Source organism: Lichenostomus cassidix, chromosome 10, assembly GCF_008360975.1.
Source record: "Lichenostomus cassidix isolate B80296 chromosome 10, HeHo_3.0, whole genome shotgun sequence".
NCBI lineage: Eukaryota > Metazoa > Chordata > Aves > Passeriformes > Meliphagidae > Lichenostomus > Lichenostomus cassidix.
The window spans coordinates 2,720,501-2,737,834 of record NC_139491.1 but is presented as its reverse complement, the minus strand read 5'-3'; the positions used below and the strand labels follow the sequence as shown (position 1 = coordinate 2,737,834).

The 17,334-nt window shown below is 45.8% G+C and overlaps 2 protein-coding genes across 2 annotated transcripts; both read right to left on the bottom strand.

The window, feature by feature from the left end:
- Positions 1 to 2,206: 2,206 nt before the first annotated feature.
- Positions 2,207 to 8,182, bottom strand: SELENOS (selenoprotein S). The gene is made up of 6 exons (XM_085070340.1): positions 8,021 to 8,182; positions 7,765 to 7,896; positions 6,101 to 6,207; positions 5,169 to 5,258; positions 5,003 to 5,078; positions 2,207 to 3,022 (listed from the first exon to the last, which is right to left on the bottom strand). Exons 1-6 carry the CDS (start codon positions 8,100 to 8,102, stop codon positions 2,937 to 2,939), a joined length of 573 nt encoding a protein of 190 aa, XP_084926466.1. The 5' UTR covers positions 8,103 to 8,182; the 3' UTR covers positions 2,207 to 2,936.
- A 233-nt stretch (positions 8,183 to 8,415) lies between these two features.
- Positions 8,416 to 14,274, bottom strand: SNRPA1 (small nuclear ribonucleoprotein polypeptide A'). The gene is made up of 9 exons (XM_085070339.1): positions 14,115 to 14,274; positions 13,206 to 13,353; positions 12,626 to 12,704; positions 12,218 to 12,264; positions 11,397 to 11,499; positions 10,804 to 10,883; positions 9,596 to 9,671; positions 9,129 to 9,222; positions 8,416 to 8,604 (listed from the first exon to the last, which is right to left on the bottom strand). The coding sequence occupies exons 1-9, from the start codon at positions 14,194 to 14,196 to the stop codon at positions 8,546 to 8,548; spliced, it is 768 nt and encodes a 255-aa protein (XP_084926465.1). The 5' UTR covers positions 14,197 to 14,274; the 3' UTR covers positions 8,416 to 8,545.
- Positions 14,275 to 17,334: the final 3,060 nt, after the last annotated feature.

The window sequence follows — 17,334 nt, the reverse complement described above, 5'->3', positions numbered from 1 at the left end:
GGAGACACAGATAACTCTGGAACACCTGGAAACAGCTCTGCTGACAGATTCCTCCATTGCCCTCACTTCCCCAAGTCCCTCTTCTGTTTGTTATTAAAAATTTCCAGCATAAGCATATTTTTTAAACACCCAAATATGCAATATCACTCTTAAAATCTTTCCCTCATTTCACAATGTTTTTGAAAGGCATAAATAAAGCCAAATAAATTTTATGAGTCTGACAACATGGTTTGTTTTGTACAGTTTTAACTCTAGAGCTCAGGGTGTCCTGATGAATAGTTAAGAGAACTATGCACAAACCAGATCTCATCTGCAATTTAAAGAAAACAAAAAACTTTGCTCCCCCAGCATATAAATCATCTAAAAGCAACAAAAAATACTTTGCTGCACTTCTCAAGCAACTAATGTTTTAGGAATTTTTTGCGCCTCTGAACATTTGCTTAATTTTGGATTTTTTAATACCCAAACCAGATTATTCTTCAGTGGTTAAATACCATTATACAGCAGTTAAATAGTTTGTTTCCCAGCCTCTTCCAGATAGAGGTATTTCCAGAACATCTGCATGAGTAAAGCAAGAGGCTTCTTGCATAACTGCTCTAGTGGGGGAAAAAAAAAATTTCCTGAAGGCTTTTTAATATGATCTTTCATAATTCAAGTTCTTGGGAACTCATACCAAACCAGCAACAGTGGATTCATTAAATAGTTCACTTTCACCTAATGCTTTCTGCATGCTTCACTCTTGAGCTATAAAGCAGCAAGCAACCACCTTTCCATAATGTTTGTGGTCAAGGGAGAGCTTTCCATTTGAAGTCAGAGGAAAAACCCTTCCATCTTGTGCAGTTTGTGAGCCAAAAGCAAAGTTTTATGAACTGAGGTTCATCCTCCCACCCTGTTCAATAGCTTAAAAGTGTCTGACTGAGAAAAATTCAGGAACTTGAGGATTAAAATAAAAAAAGGAGAAATAAAAAAGGAGAAATAAGGTTGAAGTTTCCAGAAATACGTACATCATTTCATTTTCACTCGACATGTCTTATTAAACCTTAGAATTGGGCAAAAAGCCATATCCCTAGTCCTAGCCAGAAGCAAGTCTTGAGACACAGAGAAAAGATTAGCATATGCTGCTCGGTTAAGACCTGCTTATTTGTTTTGCAGATGTTTTTACTGAATTAAATAAACCCATCCTGACCATTTTATCAACACAAGGATTTCTGCTTCTGTAAGACAACAACCTCCCCCACTTGTTCTTCTGAAGACAACACCTCAGTCTGTCGCCTGTTTCCCCAAAAGGAGGGGAAGATGTTCCCTAAGGCATTACAACTTAGTCCTCTTTGCTGAGGAAGAATCTTCAGATCTTGAAAATATCTTTCCCCACGTCTATTTTTTTTTTTTTTTTGCCTTGTTAAAGATTAAAACCTCAAGTTACATACACTGGTCTATGTTACAAGTTTACATACCAAAATGGACAGAAGCCAGGGAATGAAAATGATCATCAACAGCTTTCTCACTTCACCTTCTACATGCACTTGACCAAATATTTTGTTGAGTCTAAAACAAAAGGTTCTTGGCCTGTCAGTTTCATTACCAACTTTAAAACTCACTAGTAACACACTCCAGTTGCATTTCTAGTCAAGAGAAATCTATATATGCATATAAACAGTGTATTCAAATTTGGCACTCGTATCTATTGATGAGCACAAGTATTACAAGGGTAATTATTTAGAAACAAGTGCTCGAGCAGCCTAAGCTCTAAGGAATCACTGCTCCATAGCCTAATGCCCACAGACCAGCTCAGTAACAGCAACTGGACACAGGGACACTTGTCCTACATGGACAGGAATTATTTCACTCCTTTCCAAAGGCAACCTGGATTTTATTTGACTGTTGCATTAAGTGCTAGAGAGCAAATCAAGGGGATGAGACGCTTGGAAAGCTTGGTTATCACAACCAGTTCTGTTTTCTGTTCTCAATGCTAGATATACAAGAGAAGGATGAACACCACACACTTACTCCTTGCACACCCACACTTGCCAGTGTGACACTTTTGCTGGCCTGAGCTCTCCTCAGCACACACCAGCCTCAGCTTTGGTGCTGCACAACCTGCAGCAGAGTCACTTCACCTCCCACCTTGCTTTATGCACATTTATTGCACTAGAATACATGCCTTCTGTAAAAAAGATGCTGTAGAAAACCATGAGATTGTAAATACTAGATTTAAGATTTGTTTGCAATTATATTTAATATTAATAGTGTCTTGTTTTTACAAAGCAGTTGAAATGAAAAGTAAAAAAAAAAAAAGGGAATAGCAAGAACCCCCTGTGTGCTGTCTAGCATCAGTAATCCTCACTGGTTTGTTTACCATTTATAAGGAAAACATCATTCAAGCTGGCTTGTCACAGAGACTCTTTGCAATAACTGGCCTTTGGTGCAAATCTGTGGCGTTTGTCAGATGACCTGTGCTTTTTCTGAAGTCCCTCTGCCTAAATTCAAGGTGTCTGCCAATGATAATATCCTTCCTCTCTAAATTACCTTCCAGCCAAACACAGTCAATCAGGTAGTATGTCTGATGTTGGTAAATATCTTCATTTTACAGAGATAAACTGAGCATAGATAACTAAATTTGTCAGAGAGCCCAGATCTCACAATCCCAGGTGATTCACCTTGGCTGGAGACTACACTCCCTCTCTACAGAAGAGAGAAAATTAACTGATTACACTGAAATTGCTTCTTTCTTCACCCTATCTAAGAGGATTGGGTATTTTTCTAGTGTAGCCAATGCATTAGAATTTGGAAACTCTGTAAACCAATCAAACAAAAAAATTGTTTTAAGTTAACAAGTGCACTCAACCAGCCCCAGAGGAGTCCCTGTGACAGGCCAGCTGCAGACAGCAGACAGGGGGAAGGATCAAGCCTGCTAGTGCCAGGGGACACTAGGCAGGTTAGCCTCATCCACCTGCTGATGGGCCTCGCCGGCCAGGTCTCCAGGAGCACGTCCCACCTCCTTCTCCAGACAGAGGGTTATAGCCTAGAACACAGAGAAATCCACTGTATTAATATTCATCCTCCACAGCACTTCACCAATGCACAAGGTACGCCGAAAATTAATCTCACAATTATTTACACCTTGTTTGTACTTCATGTGACAGCATTTTAGGGAAAATATCCAGGCTTGGGAGGATTTCTTTTTCTAGTGCTAGCAGTAAAAGCCATTGCAAAACACTCGTGTTTTAATTTGATCAATTTGGATTAAATGAAATTGAAATGAATTACCATTTAATTTTTCTAAGTCTGCACTAAAGCTGTAGTGCTGCTCTGCAGGATAAACAGCAGCAACAGCAGCTCTTACAGTAAACTCTGTAGGAGTGTATCTGTCCTCCAAGACCCCTAACAGTCAGGGACTTAAAATAATCCTTTATTCCAGTCCTGCAAGGAATACCCTGAAGGTCAAAAGGTAAATCCATTCATTAATACTGCAAAGTACTTTTTTAGGGCATTTGAAAAGGCAAGCATAGGCAGTAAAGCAAATACACTTTAGCTGAACATCCTAATGCTGTAACCACGGGAAACTTCATGTCAGGAGAACACACTCAGAAAGTTACAACTTGGCAAACATCTTCAATTTGTTCTGCACAAAGCAAAGAACCCAAATCCTAGCAGCATTGCTAACCAGACAGCTTTCAAAGCAAGGTTCTACTGAAACTCCCAGCACCACCTTCATCTTGGAAATTTGTTTTTCTCATACAAGCCAAGTTTTGCTTTCTAGCTTAATTGAGCAGATGAACAGCACAGATGGTTCTTTCACTTCATGCTGATCTACCTCAGGAGAAGATCTGAGACCTCTAATTCTATAATTGGTTACTTAAGCAAAGACTTTGCTGAGGATTAAACCAGGACAGGTAGCAGCTGGAAGGGTGCCCCATCCCAACTGCCCTGATCCTGGTTCTCAGCACTGCTATGACCCCTGAATTTCCCATCCCCCAGGACAGTAAATATCCCATGACAGAGCTATCAAAGATACCTGACAGCATCTGACATAAAACTGCCCTCATATTAAACAAGCTAAGATGAATCAATTGCTTGTTTACTTCAATGTCAGGAAAAATACTCAAAGCAGAAATCCCAGCACTGCAGTGTTATTGAGGTTTAATATGTTTAATCAAGAATCCACAGGTTTCATACATTTAATCAAGTGACTTACTCAGCACTAAGTGGGCCCCCCTTTCAGCCTGATATGATTGAGGCTGTCTAGATGATCCACTCCACTAGGGAAAATTGTAATTAAAATATACCCAAATTAGCACTTGCAGGTATGGCAAGGGCTGTTGGGCTGAGAGGAGAAGAAGCAACTGGCTGCATGGCTGATATGTGCAGTGAGCCTGACCTGGGCAATGTGAGGCCACAGAAAGCACTTCATCCATCAAGATGATTTCAGCAGGTGACAGTGAGTTTAATGCTGAGACCTTCTGGTGCTTTGTGAGAGTTGGTAAGAGTTTATACATCTGCAGGATTTATATATTCAATAAGTCATCACTGCAGTATATGAGTATAATAAATGAGGTCACATTCTACATAATTAGGTCTTTCACCTTCTGAATCTACATAAAACAAAGTAAAATACCCTCTTCCTGCATTTAGTCAGCACTACAGGTGCTTTAAAGGCAGACCAGATACTAAATTATTGAACTTATACAATAATGGAGGAGGGATCCCAGAAACATTGTGAGAATTTGTAACTCTCAGTGACAAAAATCTCAGTAAATTATGCCAAAGCATATTTACAGAAAACCTGACACATTCTTTTTCCAGGGAAAAGCACTCCCAAAACTTCCTGCCAGCTTTTGCACAAAGAGCAGAGCAGACCTGCTGATCAGAGATAAAGAGCTAATTCGTAAGGCACATTTTGTTTCCTCCTTGAAAAAGACAAAAAGTATGTACAGACACCACAGATACAGCTGGATAAATGTCCTGTTCCAAGCCCAGAATGTCTGAGGGATTCCATACTCACCACCTCCTCTCAAAGGCTTTTTGTTTGGTTTAGATTTTGGGACTGCTGAGGCAGAGGCACCAGATTCTACTTCTTGCTGTTCAGAAAAGCAAAAAGTTACTCAATATGAATTCCAGCTCCCTTAATCACATGAACACAACTGTGACCTGATTAACATGGTTGTTACCTGATTGAGTTTCAGGTTTCCTTTGTAACTTTTTCCTTCTTGCATACTCTCCCACATCGCGATCTTCTGCCTTCGCTTCTCTTCTTCAAGCTACAGAGCAAATCCAGGATATAGAATTAATCTTAAAAGTAAGGTTTCAGAACTAACAGAATCCCCAGAAACAGCCACAACAGACTCATCAAACTGTCTTTATCTGATGCAGTCTCTCTGAGCTTATGGAAGAATTTACTTTTTTTTTTTTTTTTTAATACACCCACATCTCTTCCCCTCCTCCAGATGTACAGACTGAGTCTGCAGCTTCTTTTGGCCACTTCATGCTTTAAAATATTTTAAAAGTAAAACAGAACCAAGTGTCAAGTTTAATCCCTGAGTCTGTAAAAAGTACTAAGTAAAGAATATTGCATATGATAGTAATTTAATGCACAACATGGGTTTTTACAAAAGAAAGATATTACTTTTCATTTGGTTTTAATTGCCAAAATTACTTGAAGCTATGAATTGAGGTCTGAGTGTCTGACTGCAAAAGCAAAACCAGAAGAGGTGGGATGATGATCAGTGCTACTGCTATGCTCTGCTATTGCTACACCCATTTTCTGCACTGCCCCACACAACAATTTGTTATTCCTCATTATCTCAAGCTGTAGCTCAGACCCTTAAATTGAAGCAATGCTAAGGTGCATTTCTAACACTTCTGTTTGCCATTAAGAACAGAGAACACATATATGCAGTGGTACAGTTAATTTAAATGCCAGTAAATCCCCTTCACTGCACACACAACTAAGTTTCCTGCAGGTACTGATTTACCTGTGAAAAAAATAAACACCAGGCCCACAGTGACCCTAGAACACAGTTACAATTTGCTGTTTTGTTTTACAGCAGCAAAAGCTTGATGACAAATCTGTGAGTTATAGAAAGAAATGCTCTCTGGTTACCTGTCTTTGCTTTTCCTTGTATCTTTCTGCTTGTGCATTCAACTCCTCTTGCATCCTGAGGCGAGCTGCTGCCAAAGCTTCCTGCCTTCTCACCACCACATCAGGTTCTAGGAAATCAGGAAAGAGTTTGCAAAGCCACTCAAAGTAAATTCTATTTGGTCTCCTCAGAGAACTGTAATAAGGAAAGAATCACATCTCTCCCTGCAGCTCTTCTGCAGAAAATCACAGCTCAAGTTCAGTTTCCAGCTAATCTTTTATAGTAATTTATATGCTGAATTAAACTTCATCATGTTTTAATATTTTAAAGCAATTACTTTAGCAGGATTTTAATAAGGACACAAGTGTAACTAATCATAAAATTTAGACCTCACACTTCTAGGACACTTCCTTCTATTTCTGAAGGACTTGTTAGATACAGATAAATTCCGAAATATCACCAGGCTTCATAGGGACACCATTTTTACCCAGAGAACTTCTTTTACGCAGAAGGATGAGGCAACCAGCCCACATTCACTCCTACTCCTTCTAGCAATGGGTCCTGTTGGTGTCAGTGCAGCAGTGGATTTAATAGCCTCCATCAGCAGAGAAATCACTTACAAACATGACACACATTTCAAGAGACTCCTGGAGAACTCAGAAAATCCACACTGAGTCACCACTGTTCTTCACAAATGGCTTTTGAAGGTCAGAAGAAAAATTATACCCTAAAAAGAGGCAAATGTTGCTTTGTTTTCTTCCAACAGCTGAAGCATCTCCACACTTGTTAGCCTCATTTTTTGCCACCATCCAGTGATGAATATGAAAAAGAATTGTCAGTACCTTCAGTAATTTCATTTTACAGGCAGTTTGGGCAATTAAATTGCCATTTAATTATCACCACAAAAGAACAGCAGAAGGATAAGGGCACACAAGTGAGATTTTTTTGGGGGCCCCACGTCCTGTTGTGCCAATGTGCCCAAGGGATCAGTGCCAAACAGTCATGGATTTGGCAGATCCATGGGCACAGCCTGTGCTTTCCAGCAGGATCGTGACTGTGTGAGGTTCACAACCTGTGCCACACTCCCCAAGATAACCAGGCTGTCACACCCCAAATGTACACAGTCCCAGAGCAGGAACTGGGAAGGAGTAACTGGAAGGGGATGATGAATATTTATATAAAATGAATATTTATGTAAGTGTTTTCCCCAGGATTTAGATTTGGGCGTCTTGGTTTGGTTTAACAAGTCTAAAAGTTATTTGGTAAGTGACCACAAGTGCTTTTAGCCTCCATCCCTCAGCTCCTGCACCACCAAACAGCAGCTGTTCTTCTGTTCTGTGATGCTCTCCTCCTTCATTCCCAAACATTACTTTGGGACAAAGCTCTTCCTTGAGAACCTTCCAAAAACTCTTCTCTCGGTCCAGCCTTTCCCGGTAATCTCCTCACTCTCAGGATCTGTGGGCTAAACATTATCCCGAGCATCACTGTCCCTTAAAACCCCTCACAACGGGATTTCTGGGCTGTTACCAACCCCAGCCCGCCCGCAGCCATCCCGGCAGCCCCGGAGCGCCAGCAGGAGCCCGGAGAGACACCAACAGCAGCCCCGGAGAGACACCAACAGCAGCCCCGGAGAGACACCAACAGCAGCCCCGGAGAGACACGAACACCGGCAGCTTTCCGAACTCACCCTCCGCCGCCTCCGCTGCTCCGCGCCGAGCCGGCCGCGCCGCCAGGCTGCGGGACACCTTCTGCACCAGGAGATACACGGCGACGGCGGCCAGCAGGATGTACCAGCCATAGCTGGACAGCACCGAGCCCACTGCGGCGGGGACAGGCCGGGGGTAAGCGCGGGCCGCGCGGCAAGGGGCCCACCCGGGCGGGGCAGCGGCCCCGGCTCCGCGCCTCAGCCCCGCCGCCCCCCGCCCTCAGCCCCGGCGCCTCACCCGTGTGCTGCAGAGCCTCCAGGCCGCCCCGGCCCAGCGCCGGCCCGGGCCCCGCCGCGGCCCCGCCGCCCCCGAGCTCCATCGCCCGCCGCCGCCTCACGTCCGGGAGCCGCCCCTGCACCAATCACCGCCCCGTCCGCCGCCGCCTCACGTCCGGACCCGCCCGCTCCGCCAATCACCGCCCCGTCCCGCCCCGCTCCGCCAATCACCGCCCCGTCCGCCGCCGCCAGGAAACGCCGCGCGCCGCCGGCGGAGCACGCGGGGTGACGTGCGGCCGCCTCGGCCAATGAGAGAAGAGGGGCAGGCGCACGGCAGCCAATCAGAGCACGCAGAGGCCCCTCCGTCCCGCCCCCCGCGCCGCTACCGGCAGAGCAACAGACGCTGCACCAACGGGAGAAAAAGGATCGTTCGTTTATTGAACGCCGAAATGCGCGAGGACAGGGGCGGTGGGATCCGCCGGGGACACCGGCACGGCACGGGACAGGACGGGGCTCCTGGGAGGGCCGGAGCGCGGCAGGGCCCGGGCTACGATCCGTTTGGCACTGTGTCCTCTTCCATTTCTTCTTCACCGTCCTCCGATGGGCCTGAAAGGACACGTCAGAGTTTTAGGGCAGCTGCTGCAGACGTTACTGTTCTTTTCTAACCCCTCTGCAGAGCAGGAATAACGGGAACTCCTAGAAATCCTACAGCAAGGAAAATCCCAGTAGCCCCGATGTACAGAAGAGAGATGCTATGGCCAGCCTGCCGCTGAGATTCATCCCTGCACAGCTCCCAGCCTCACTGCTGTACCCACACCCAAGGCACTCAGCGCCAATCCAGAGTGACTTTCTAATAAATCTGGGTTTCTTTAATAACTGGTATGGATTTTTGGAGTTATCCAATGCAGCAAAGGGCCTTGTTTGGCACCTTGCTCTGGAGGGAGTGCAGGTGACAGCCCTGAGCTGCACTCAAGCCAGGCAGATCACACAGAGCCAGGGATGTGCTCCACACATGACAAAGTCACACTTTTTCTACACAACTCCCTACAGAGATCACACAAACCATCAGGAAGCAAGGAAGAGAGGCAGATTCTGTTTGGGAAAGAAGAGAAACAGAGGTAGGGAGTGACCTGATTTCCGCTCCCTGCCGGGGATCTGTCCAGCCTGCAGCAAACCCTTCAGCCGCTCCACCTCAGCCAAGGTCGTGGCGTTTGCTATGGCAGTCTGAGAAACAGAGAACTCAGTCAATCCTCACATGCTCTGTGGTAGTCTGCTTAGGATTAACACAAACCCCAGATTTCTTCCAATTAAGTGACACAGAAAACCTAGGAAAGTTCTACTAATTCTAATTCTAGAAAATTCTACAAATGACAAATCATTACTTCCCTCCTTATTAAACAAACTGCTTTATCCTGGGAGAACTCTAAGTTCAGCTTAACATTTTATTTAAGTTTTAAAAAACAGGTCAAAAGAGCAGAAAAAACCAGAAAAAGCACCTAAGCCAAAGTCAGAACACACTAATCTTTTTGTCTGAATAGGACAAAGGAAACATTTGTTCAATTTGGATCCACGACAGCTTTTCTCCTGACACATTTACCTTAATTGCCTCCACGTCCCCTGGGGAAGGTCCAGTTTTCTTTTTGTCAGTTGGCAGACCAGCCCCTGGATTGAAGCTTCAAAGGAAAAATAAAGACCTGTCACAATTTTTGAAGAGTAGCTGCTTCTCTTAACTTGAAATGCTTCCAAACTAGGTTTAGAAGCATTTCATTCCATCAAGTGTAGTATCTTATCTTTGTTAACAAACTGATACAGTGAAGAATTGCCTCCTTCAGAAACACCAGCAACTTGTCCTCACTGTCCCATTCCCCCCCACACCTTTCCATCTGCTCAGAGGCAGAACTTAACTTTATTAATCAGGCAGTTGACAAAAAGCTCTTCGATTTGGATGTTGTTGAACACTCAGCTGGTCTGATGCCATTGCAAAAGCAGGGTGGATAAATAAAGGGTAACTAAAAATGGGGTTTCTGTTTCCTTCTGTCTGATATTACAACAGCCTAAATTGAAGCCTACACTAGACTGGAATTCATCTTAACTCAAAAGAAAAAGGTTATCTGCTAATGCTCTTTTGAGGAAAATCATCTGCTTATTCTAAAACTGTCACAGACAGAATCTCTTTCTACTCACAAACTAGAGCTCAAATCCATCTATTATAGCTTTAAATGCTAAATAAGTTCAAGACATTTTTCTATTTAACCATGAATTTGGAAATACTGATGCCATACATGATCTGAATTCTTAATGTCCAAATAGGTTGATCAAATATTAAACAAAACATATGATGCACCACTTAAGAATTAAACTAAATAAACATAGAATGTAATAGCTGAACTGAAGATTTTCATCTGCATTTCATCTCTGAATTACAGCAGATTTCACAGTTTATATTCCCTGGCAAAACAAAAGAATTTAGTTACCAATCATGCACGGAAAAAAACCAACGAATGCAAATTAAACAATGGCCACCTCTCTATAGTTAAAAAACAAAAAGAAAAAGAAAATTAAGGTTCTCTGCTTGTTGATTTCAATGAATCCACCCTGACCAGGTTATCTCTTTCAGAAATATTTCTGAGATGTGTTCACCACCATCCAAAACTCGGGGTGCTTGGACAAGGCACTTGTGGCTCCCAAAGCTTTTGAGGCATCCTGCCAGCAGCTGATATTTCAGTTTTCTGCCTGATACTGCACACAAAGAAGGTGGTGTTTCTGAAGGAGGATGCCAGTGTAAATTTGTTTGTTTTATCTTACGTTTTTGCTCTCCTGGCAATATCCTTTGCAAGCTGTGCACCCCGTTTGCCCTTGAACATTTTCTCTGCCTCCTGTCGCTCCTACAGCGATACCACACACACACAAAGTTAATTTGAGAACATCACAGTCTGCAAAGCTTCTGTCTCGGCCAAGAAAGACACTTTGGCTCATCTTCATCATGAAATTGGTACATGGAGACCAGATGTGAGAACAAGCAGATAAACATTGCCCAAACACTCAAAGATGTATCAGCCTCGTGCTCTTAAAATTAAGAGCTCTTTCCCACGCTCATCTCCACTGAGAGCTCAGGGCTCTGGTGTTTGCTCCTTTCTTTCTCTAGAGGTCTGTCTTCTACCAACACCAGAGGCACAGAAAAGAGTAACACTGAACAAAGGCAGTAAAACTTAATTAAACATAATTAAACAGGCCATATCCTTAACAGAATGAAAGCATGAAAGAAAATAATGAGAGTGTTTTTGAGCCACTTAGAGTTTCAATAAAATTTACAACTATGGCAACAAATTCACTGTTAAGTGAATTTTCACAAATGAAAAAAAAAAAGCTGAATCAAAATCAAAAGCAAGCAGACTTACTTTGAGCTTCACTTTTTGAAAATCCAGCACTCTGACCTGGGGAACTTTATGAATTAGATATAATCTGTAATGTTTCTTATTTGTTACAGGATTCCTTAGAACACTGTGAAGTAAAGGAAGGTTATAAAGAGGCTCTTAATATAAAATGCTTTAAAATACACTTGTATTGAAATATATTAATCTACTTGAAATGCATTCATATACTTCCTGCTGTAACAGACAACAAATGACACCACGAAACAAGCCTAGTGACAGTTCTTTGATATTATGGAAAATATAGTAAAAACTTGCACTTTGGCAATTAAGTAGATTTAATTGAAGGATGACATAAAGAACAACCTCAAAATAATTGTAATAATCTCCAAACCAATAACTGAACTACCACTTTTCCTACATAGACACTGATCAACTGAAAAATCACAGGACAAACTGCTTTTCTTTTTGTCCCTCACACCAAATGTAACATCACTGAAAAGTTACATCCTTGTTTACATGTATTCTGAAGTATTTTTTAACAACAGTTTAAATGTTTTGGTTTTGGGTTTTTAAAGGTCAAGTTCACTTCAGCACTTGCATGTTGGTTTCTAGAGATGTTACATCTCATTGTCCCAACAGTCTGTCAGTGACATAAAGCCTCAGGCATTAAGCACAGATGTTTATGAAGTGTAGTAGAAATGTCATTTATCAATTCAATTTTTAGACATAAAGGATCTGTCACAGCTCATTAAAAGCAGAGCATTCCAGACCAAAGCAAAGGGGCAGACCAGCAGCAGAGGACAAACACCAGAGAAAGAGTAACTTTTCTTTTCAGGGTTACATACCTCAGGTAAGTCAATGATTTAATACTTGATAACGGATCCAGTTCACCCTGGGTAAAGGGAGCACAGCAAGAAATTTTAACACATTTAGTGATTTAGTGATAAAATCAAATACTTGAAAACAAAGGTCTTGAATTCATACCTATTTTAGAGACTAATTAGAATTACTGCAATCATTTTAATAGGAAACCCACTAAGCTTTGTGATTGCTGTTCCACTGCATGATGCAAATCTTGTTCATTGAAGTTTGTACATCATTAACTACTGCCAAAACTGTATGATATTACTCTAAAGAGAAAGAACCAACTATTACCAGGAGGATATGGCACTACTCTTGGGAAAATGGTTAATAAGGGAGATGAAAACCACAAATTTGAAGCTTGTTTAGCTTTATTGTGAACCACAGCTTACCAGTTCAGCAATGTTGTTGTTGGTAAGAATGAGCTCTGTGAGGCTGGGCAGAGCCTGTTCCAGGTTCTCACCAATCCGACTGAAGAACAACAGAAACCAAAGGTTTAATTTAGGGCAGGAATTTGCAATAATGAAAATACACAGAGAAACACAACAACATAGAGGAAAAACTGTGAAAAACTCAGTCTGACACTGGCAGAAGTTTGGGTGAGCATCCACAACACTTTTCTAATAAAACTGACAATAAATTGCTACAAGAATATTAGATGCAATACGAGATTTAAATCCATTCCCTTGCAGGTGTCCCTGTTTTCTTGCCTTTATGGGGCTGATTATTGAAATCCAAGTTCTGGCCAAATCCCAAACTCTGCATCTCATTGTCCTGGCTGAGACACAAACAAGACTTTTGCACTGAATGAGGAAGGAAACTGAAAGAGAGCCCATACAATACTCAGTGCTGATTTTATTGCCATGAAACAAACACTTCTGCACCTACCCAGCACTGAAAAACACACACTTGTCTCCCAAGAGCATTCTCCTCTGCCACAGGGTCCCATGTGGCCAAACTCCAGCCCCTTACCAAATCCTGTTGTTGTTCATCAGGAGGGTTTTCAGCCTCCTCAGCAAGGGGAATCCATCCAGCTTGCGGATCTCATTGTCAGAGAAATCGATTGCATCAAACTGGTCCAGAGTGGCACCCAAGTTCTCAATGACAGGGATTTTATAGCCTGGGGAGAGAGAGAGCACGGCAGGGATTAGATGGTGCCCACAGCAGAGCAGAACAAAGCAAAACAGTGTGTGGGGGCAAATCTAGATGGACTGAGGGCAATGATAAGTCTCAGACAAAACACCTCTGGATTGCCTCTCCTCCACACCACTCACAGACCAAACTCTCCTCCTCAAATCCAGCAGCCCTCACGGCTCTTTCAATCCTCCTTCCTCCCCCCAGCAAAACCCCAGGTCCCCGCCTGCATGTGTCCTCCGAGCCAAACTCATTTTTCTGGCACAGCCCTCGTGCTGGGGACACATCCCACCCTAGCACAGCACATCCCACCCCAGCACAGCACATCCCACCCCAACACAGCACATTCCTCCCACATTCGCCCTGATTTCCCCTTCGCGGTGGTTGGAACGAGATGATCGTTCAGTTCCCTTCCAATCCAAACCATTCTAAACCACTACAATTTTCCCCCTCGCATCCCCGCAAGTTCCGCAGCCCCTGGAGCATCTTTATCCCCCAACCTCAACCCTCAGCCACTGCAGCTCCTTCATCAACCTCCCCTCTGCTTCCCCCATCCCGCTTCGGCACCTCCTGCCTCGGGAGGCGCCAGGCCTCATCCCAGAGCATCCCCAAGCCTCTCCAGGATGCACCACAGTCCTGCCCAGACCCACACTGACCACCCGCAGGCCCCAAACACACCCACACCCCCCAGGCCTCAGCCCTGCCCCTCGCAGCCCTGCCCGGCACAGCCCCCGCGACCCCGCGCACCGCGGAGGTCCAGCTCCCGGTCGCGGACGGCGTTGGTGTACTGCGCCGCCTGCTCGATGAGCTCCGCCGTGAGCTTCACCATCGCGACACTCGGCAGAGGATCGCGACACACACCGCGGGGACCGCGCCAGGCCGCGCCGCGCCAACGCAGCGCACCGCGCCGAGCGCCGAGCCAGCGCGGGCCGGGCAGCCGAGCGCCGAGACAGCGAGCGGCAGGCCCCGCCCACGCGGGCTGATCAGCTTCCCGAAACCCGACAGCAGGCATTGCCCTCATGACGGGCTCGTACAGACCCCAGCGCCCCATCCCGGGCATTGCCCTCATCCCGGGCTGATACAGCCTCCCCAGACACCTCATCCCGGGATGATACAGACCCCCACCACCCCATCCCGGGCATTGCCCTCATGACGGGCTGATCAGCCTCCCCAAACCCGACAGCAGGCATTGCCCTCATGACGGGCTGGTACAGACCTCAGCACCCCGTCCCGGGCATTGCCCTCATCCCGGGCTGATACAGCCTCCCCAGACACCTCATCCCGGGCATTGCCCTCATGACGGGCTGGTACAGACTCCAGCACCCCATCCCGGGCATTGCCTTCATCCCGGGCTGATACAGCCTCCCCAACACCCATCCCGGGCATTGCCCTCATCCCTGGACTGATACAGACCCCAGCACCCCATCCCGGGCATTGCCCTCATGACGGGCTGGTACAGACTCCAGCGCCCCGTCCCGGGCATTCCCTTCATCCCGGGCTGATCCAGCCTCCCCAGACCCGACAGCAGGCATTCCATTATCCCCGGGCTGATACATCCCCAGCACGCCATCCCGGGCATTGCCCTCATCGCCGGGCTGATCCAGCCTCCCTAAACCCCATCCCGGGCATTCCCCCTGCCCAGGCCCAGCTCGCAGCCCCATGGATCGCAGACCCATCAGGAACTTGCCTTTGCCCTAAAGCAGCACAGATGCCCCCAGAGGTTCCCTCCCGCCTCCTGGTGTCTCCAGGCGCAGATTTATCTGCAGAAATCCGGGCAAAGCGGGCTGGGGAGCTGCTTCATGCTGTGCTTGGCACAAGCGAGGTGTTTCCCTGCACACAGAGCTGTGCTCAGGCCCTTGCTGCTCCCCTCCTGCACACCCAGGGCAGCTCCCGCAGCACCCACAGCTCCTGGGGATCTCCCTCCATCCCAGCAGCAGCTCAGCCTTTGCTCCAGGACATCGTGTTGCCCATAAGCACGTTCCCCCTGCAGCATTTGGGGCAGTTTCTCTGTCACTTCCACGTGCGTTTCTGGTCTCAGAGATCCCGTGATGGGCTGGGGACACACCACAGGCTGCAGCACAACACTCCACCTTTATCCGAGATACAACGTGCTTGCAGATGTCACTACATCCCCCTAGCCGGCTTTAGGAATTTGGGGAACAGCAGGGAAGAGCTGGGAGTAGCACTGGGGGAGCTGAGGTGGCTCTGGCTGCTGTCCCCTCCCAGGTCAGTGGGTCTGAGGCTGGACACTGCCCAGCATCACTGGGCAGGGCTCGGCTGGTGGGTGAAACACAGTGAAAGCCACTGGACTGAGGGTGACATGTAAAGGGACACAACCAACCACCCCCAGAGCCCCAAACCTGCTGAATGTCACCAAGCCTTCTGGGGAGACCCTTCTGGGTCTCTTCTGGGGAAACCCTTCCCCAGCCTTCAAGGTCTGCAGAGCGAGACAAGGAAGGATGTTTTCTGTCTCCGCTGCTATCGAGGGAAGGATATTTTCCGTGAGCCATGACATTTCTATGAACCCAGAGGATGTGATAATAGGCTAAACGCTGCAGCCACGCTTGGCAGTGCACAGGGATGGCTCATGCTTTTCTTTTGGGAGCTTCTAAGGGCATCACCCCGGGCGTGACGCCTGGCTCAGCCCCAGGACTGCGGCGTCAGAGCTGGCCCTGCGAGGGGTCAGCTGGGCTCAGGCAGCTCCTGTGCTCCCCGCCGTGAAAACTCCCTCACCAAAGCTGCATGGGAAAGCACAGAGTCAGGTTTTTATAACAGCTGCATTTGTTTTATAACATAGGAGGGAGCAAGAACAAGAGGGAGCTGTCATAAGGAAAACCCAAGAAAGAGCAGCACTGTTGTACGTGACTCAGGCATCATGCAGCGTTAAGCACAACAGAGACTTTAGTCATTTCAGACAGCCGCTAAAAGGAGGCTCTTTTCAGCCTCCTGGAGAGCAGGTCCTGCCTCTGACAAGGCCAAATAAAATGAGGACCTGTCTCCCTTAGCACAATACATCTGTTTGCCTCAGCTCCACGGCCACAATAGAATTGTAATTGCGAGCAGACGGATTCTGCGTCTCAGACGCTGCACACGAGCCCTCGACAGCCCTTTCTTTGCAATGGAAACTCAAAGCAATGATTTTTAAGATCTGTGTTCCCCACCTGCCAACTACACAATGGCAGATGGCCGTGGCTGCAGCCCCACGGCCAAACTGCAAACGAGGAGTCAGGCTGTGCTAAGATTTTCCAGAAAACAGCTATTATAGATTTGGCTTTGGTGCCAAGAGACAACAGAGAAATGAGCTTTAATAAATTGCCTAAATATGCATTTATCTTGAAGACACAGCCACTTTGATCCTCTGAGCATACCCGAGTCAGACTTTAATAGCTCCGAGCAAGTATTGCAACAGCTTGGAGAAATAATCTGAATTTTATTACTTTACAAGAATGATTTCTGAGGGAAATGCTGGAAGCTGATGCCTTTGCATGAATTCAATGTGCAGAATTTGTTTTTCTTTCCCTGGCAGGCTGGAAGGCAGCAGAAAGCAGGATAGAGCTGGGACTGCTGGGGACTGGTCATCTTAAATTGCATTGCTTTTCCCAGTGTGTATTTTAAGTTATGTCAAGATGTAAGAGTAAGCATTTTCCTTTTTTTATAGCATTTCAGTACATCTAAATATACCAGGGAGCAGTGTTTAGAGACAGGCTGCTGTGAGCCAGAGAACTGGAAAGCTGACACAGTGCTCCTGATCCACAGCTCCTGTTTCTTGACCAACACCGCAGGAGAAATGAAGTTTCGTATTTTCCAGCCAAAGGGGCAGAAGCCAGGAGTGTCACCCCAGTTCTGACCTCTGGTTTGGCTTGAGACTGAAAGGGGAATCCTGCAGCAAGAGAAGGAATCACTGTATGTGGTTAATTCACATTTATCATCTGATGAATGTGAAGACCCGCAAAACACAGGAGCCCAG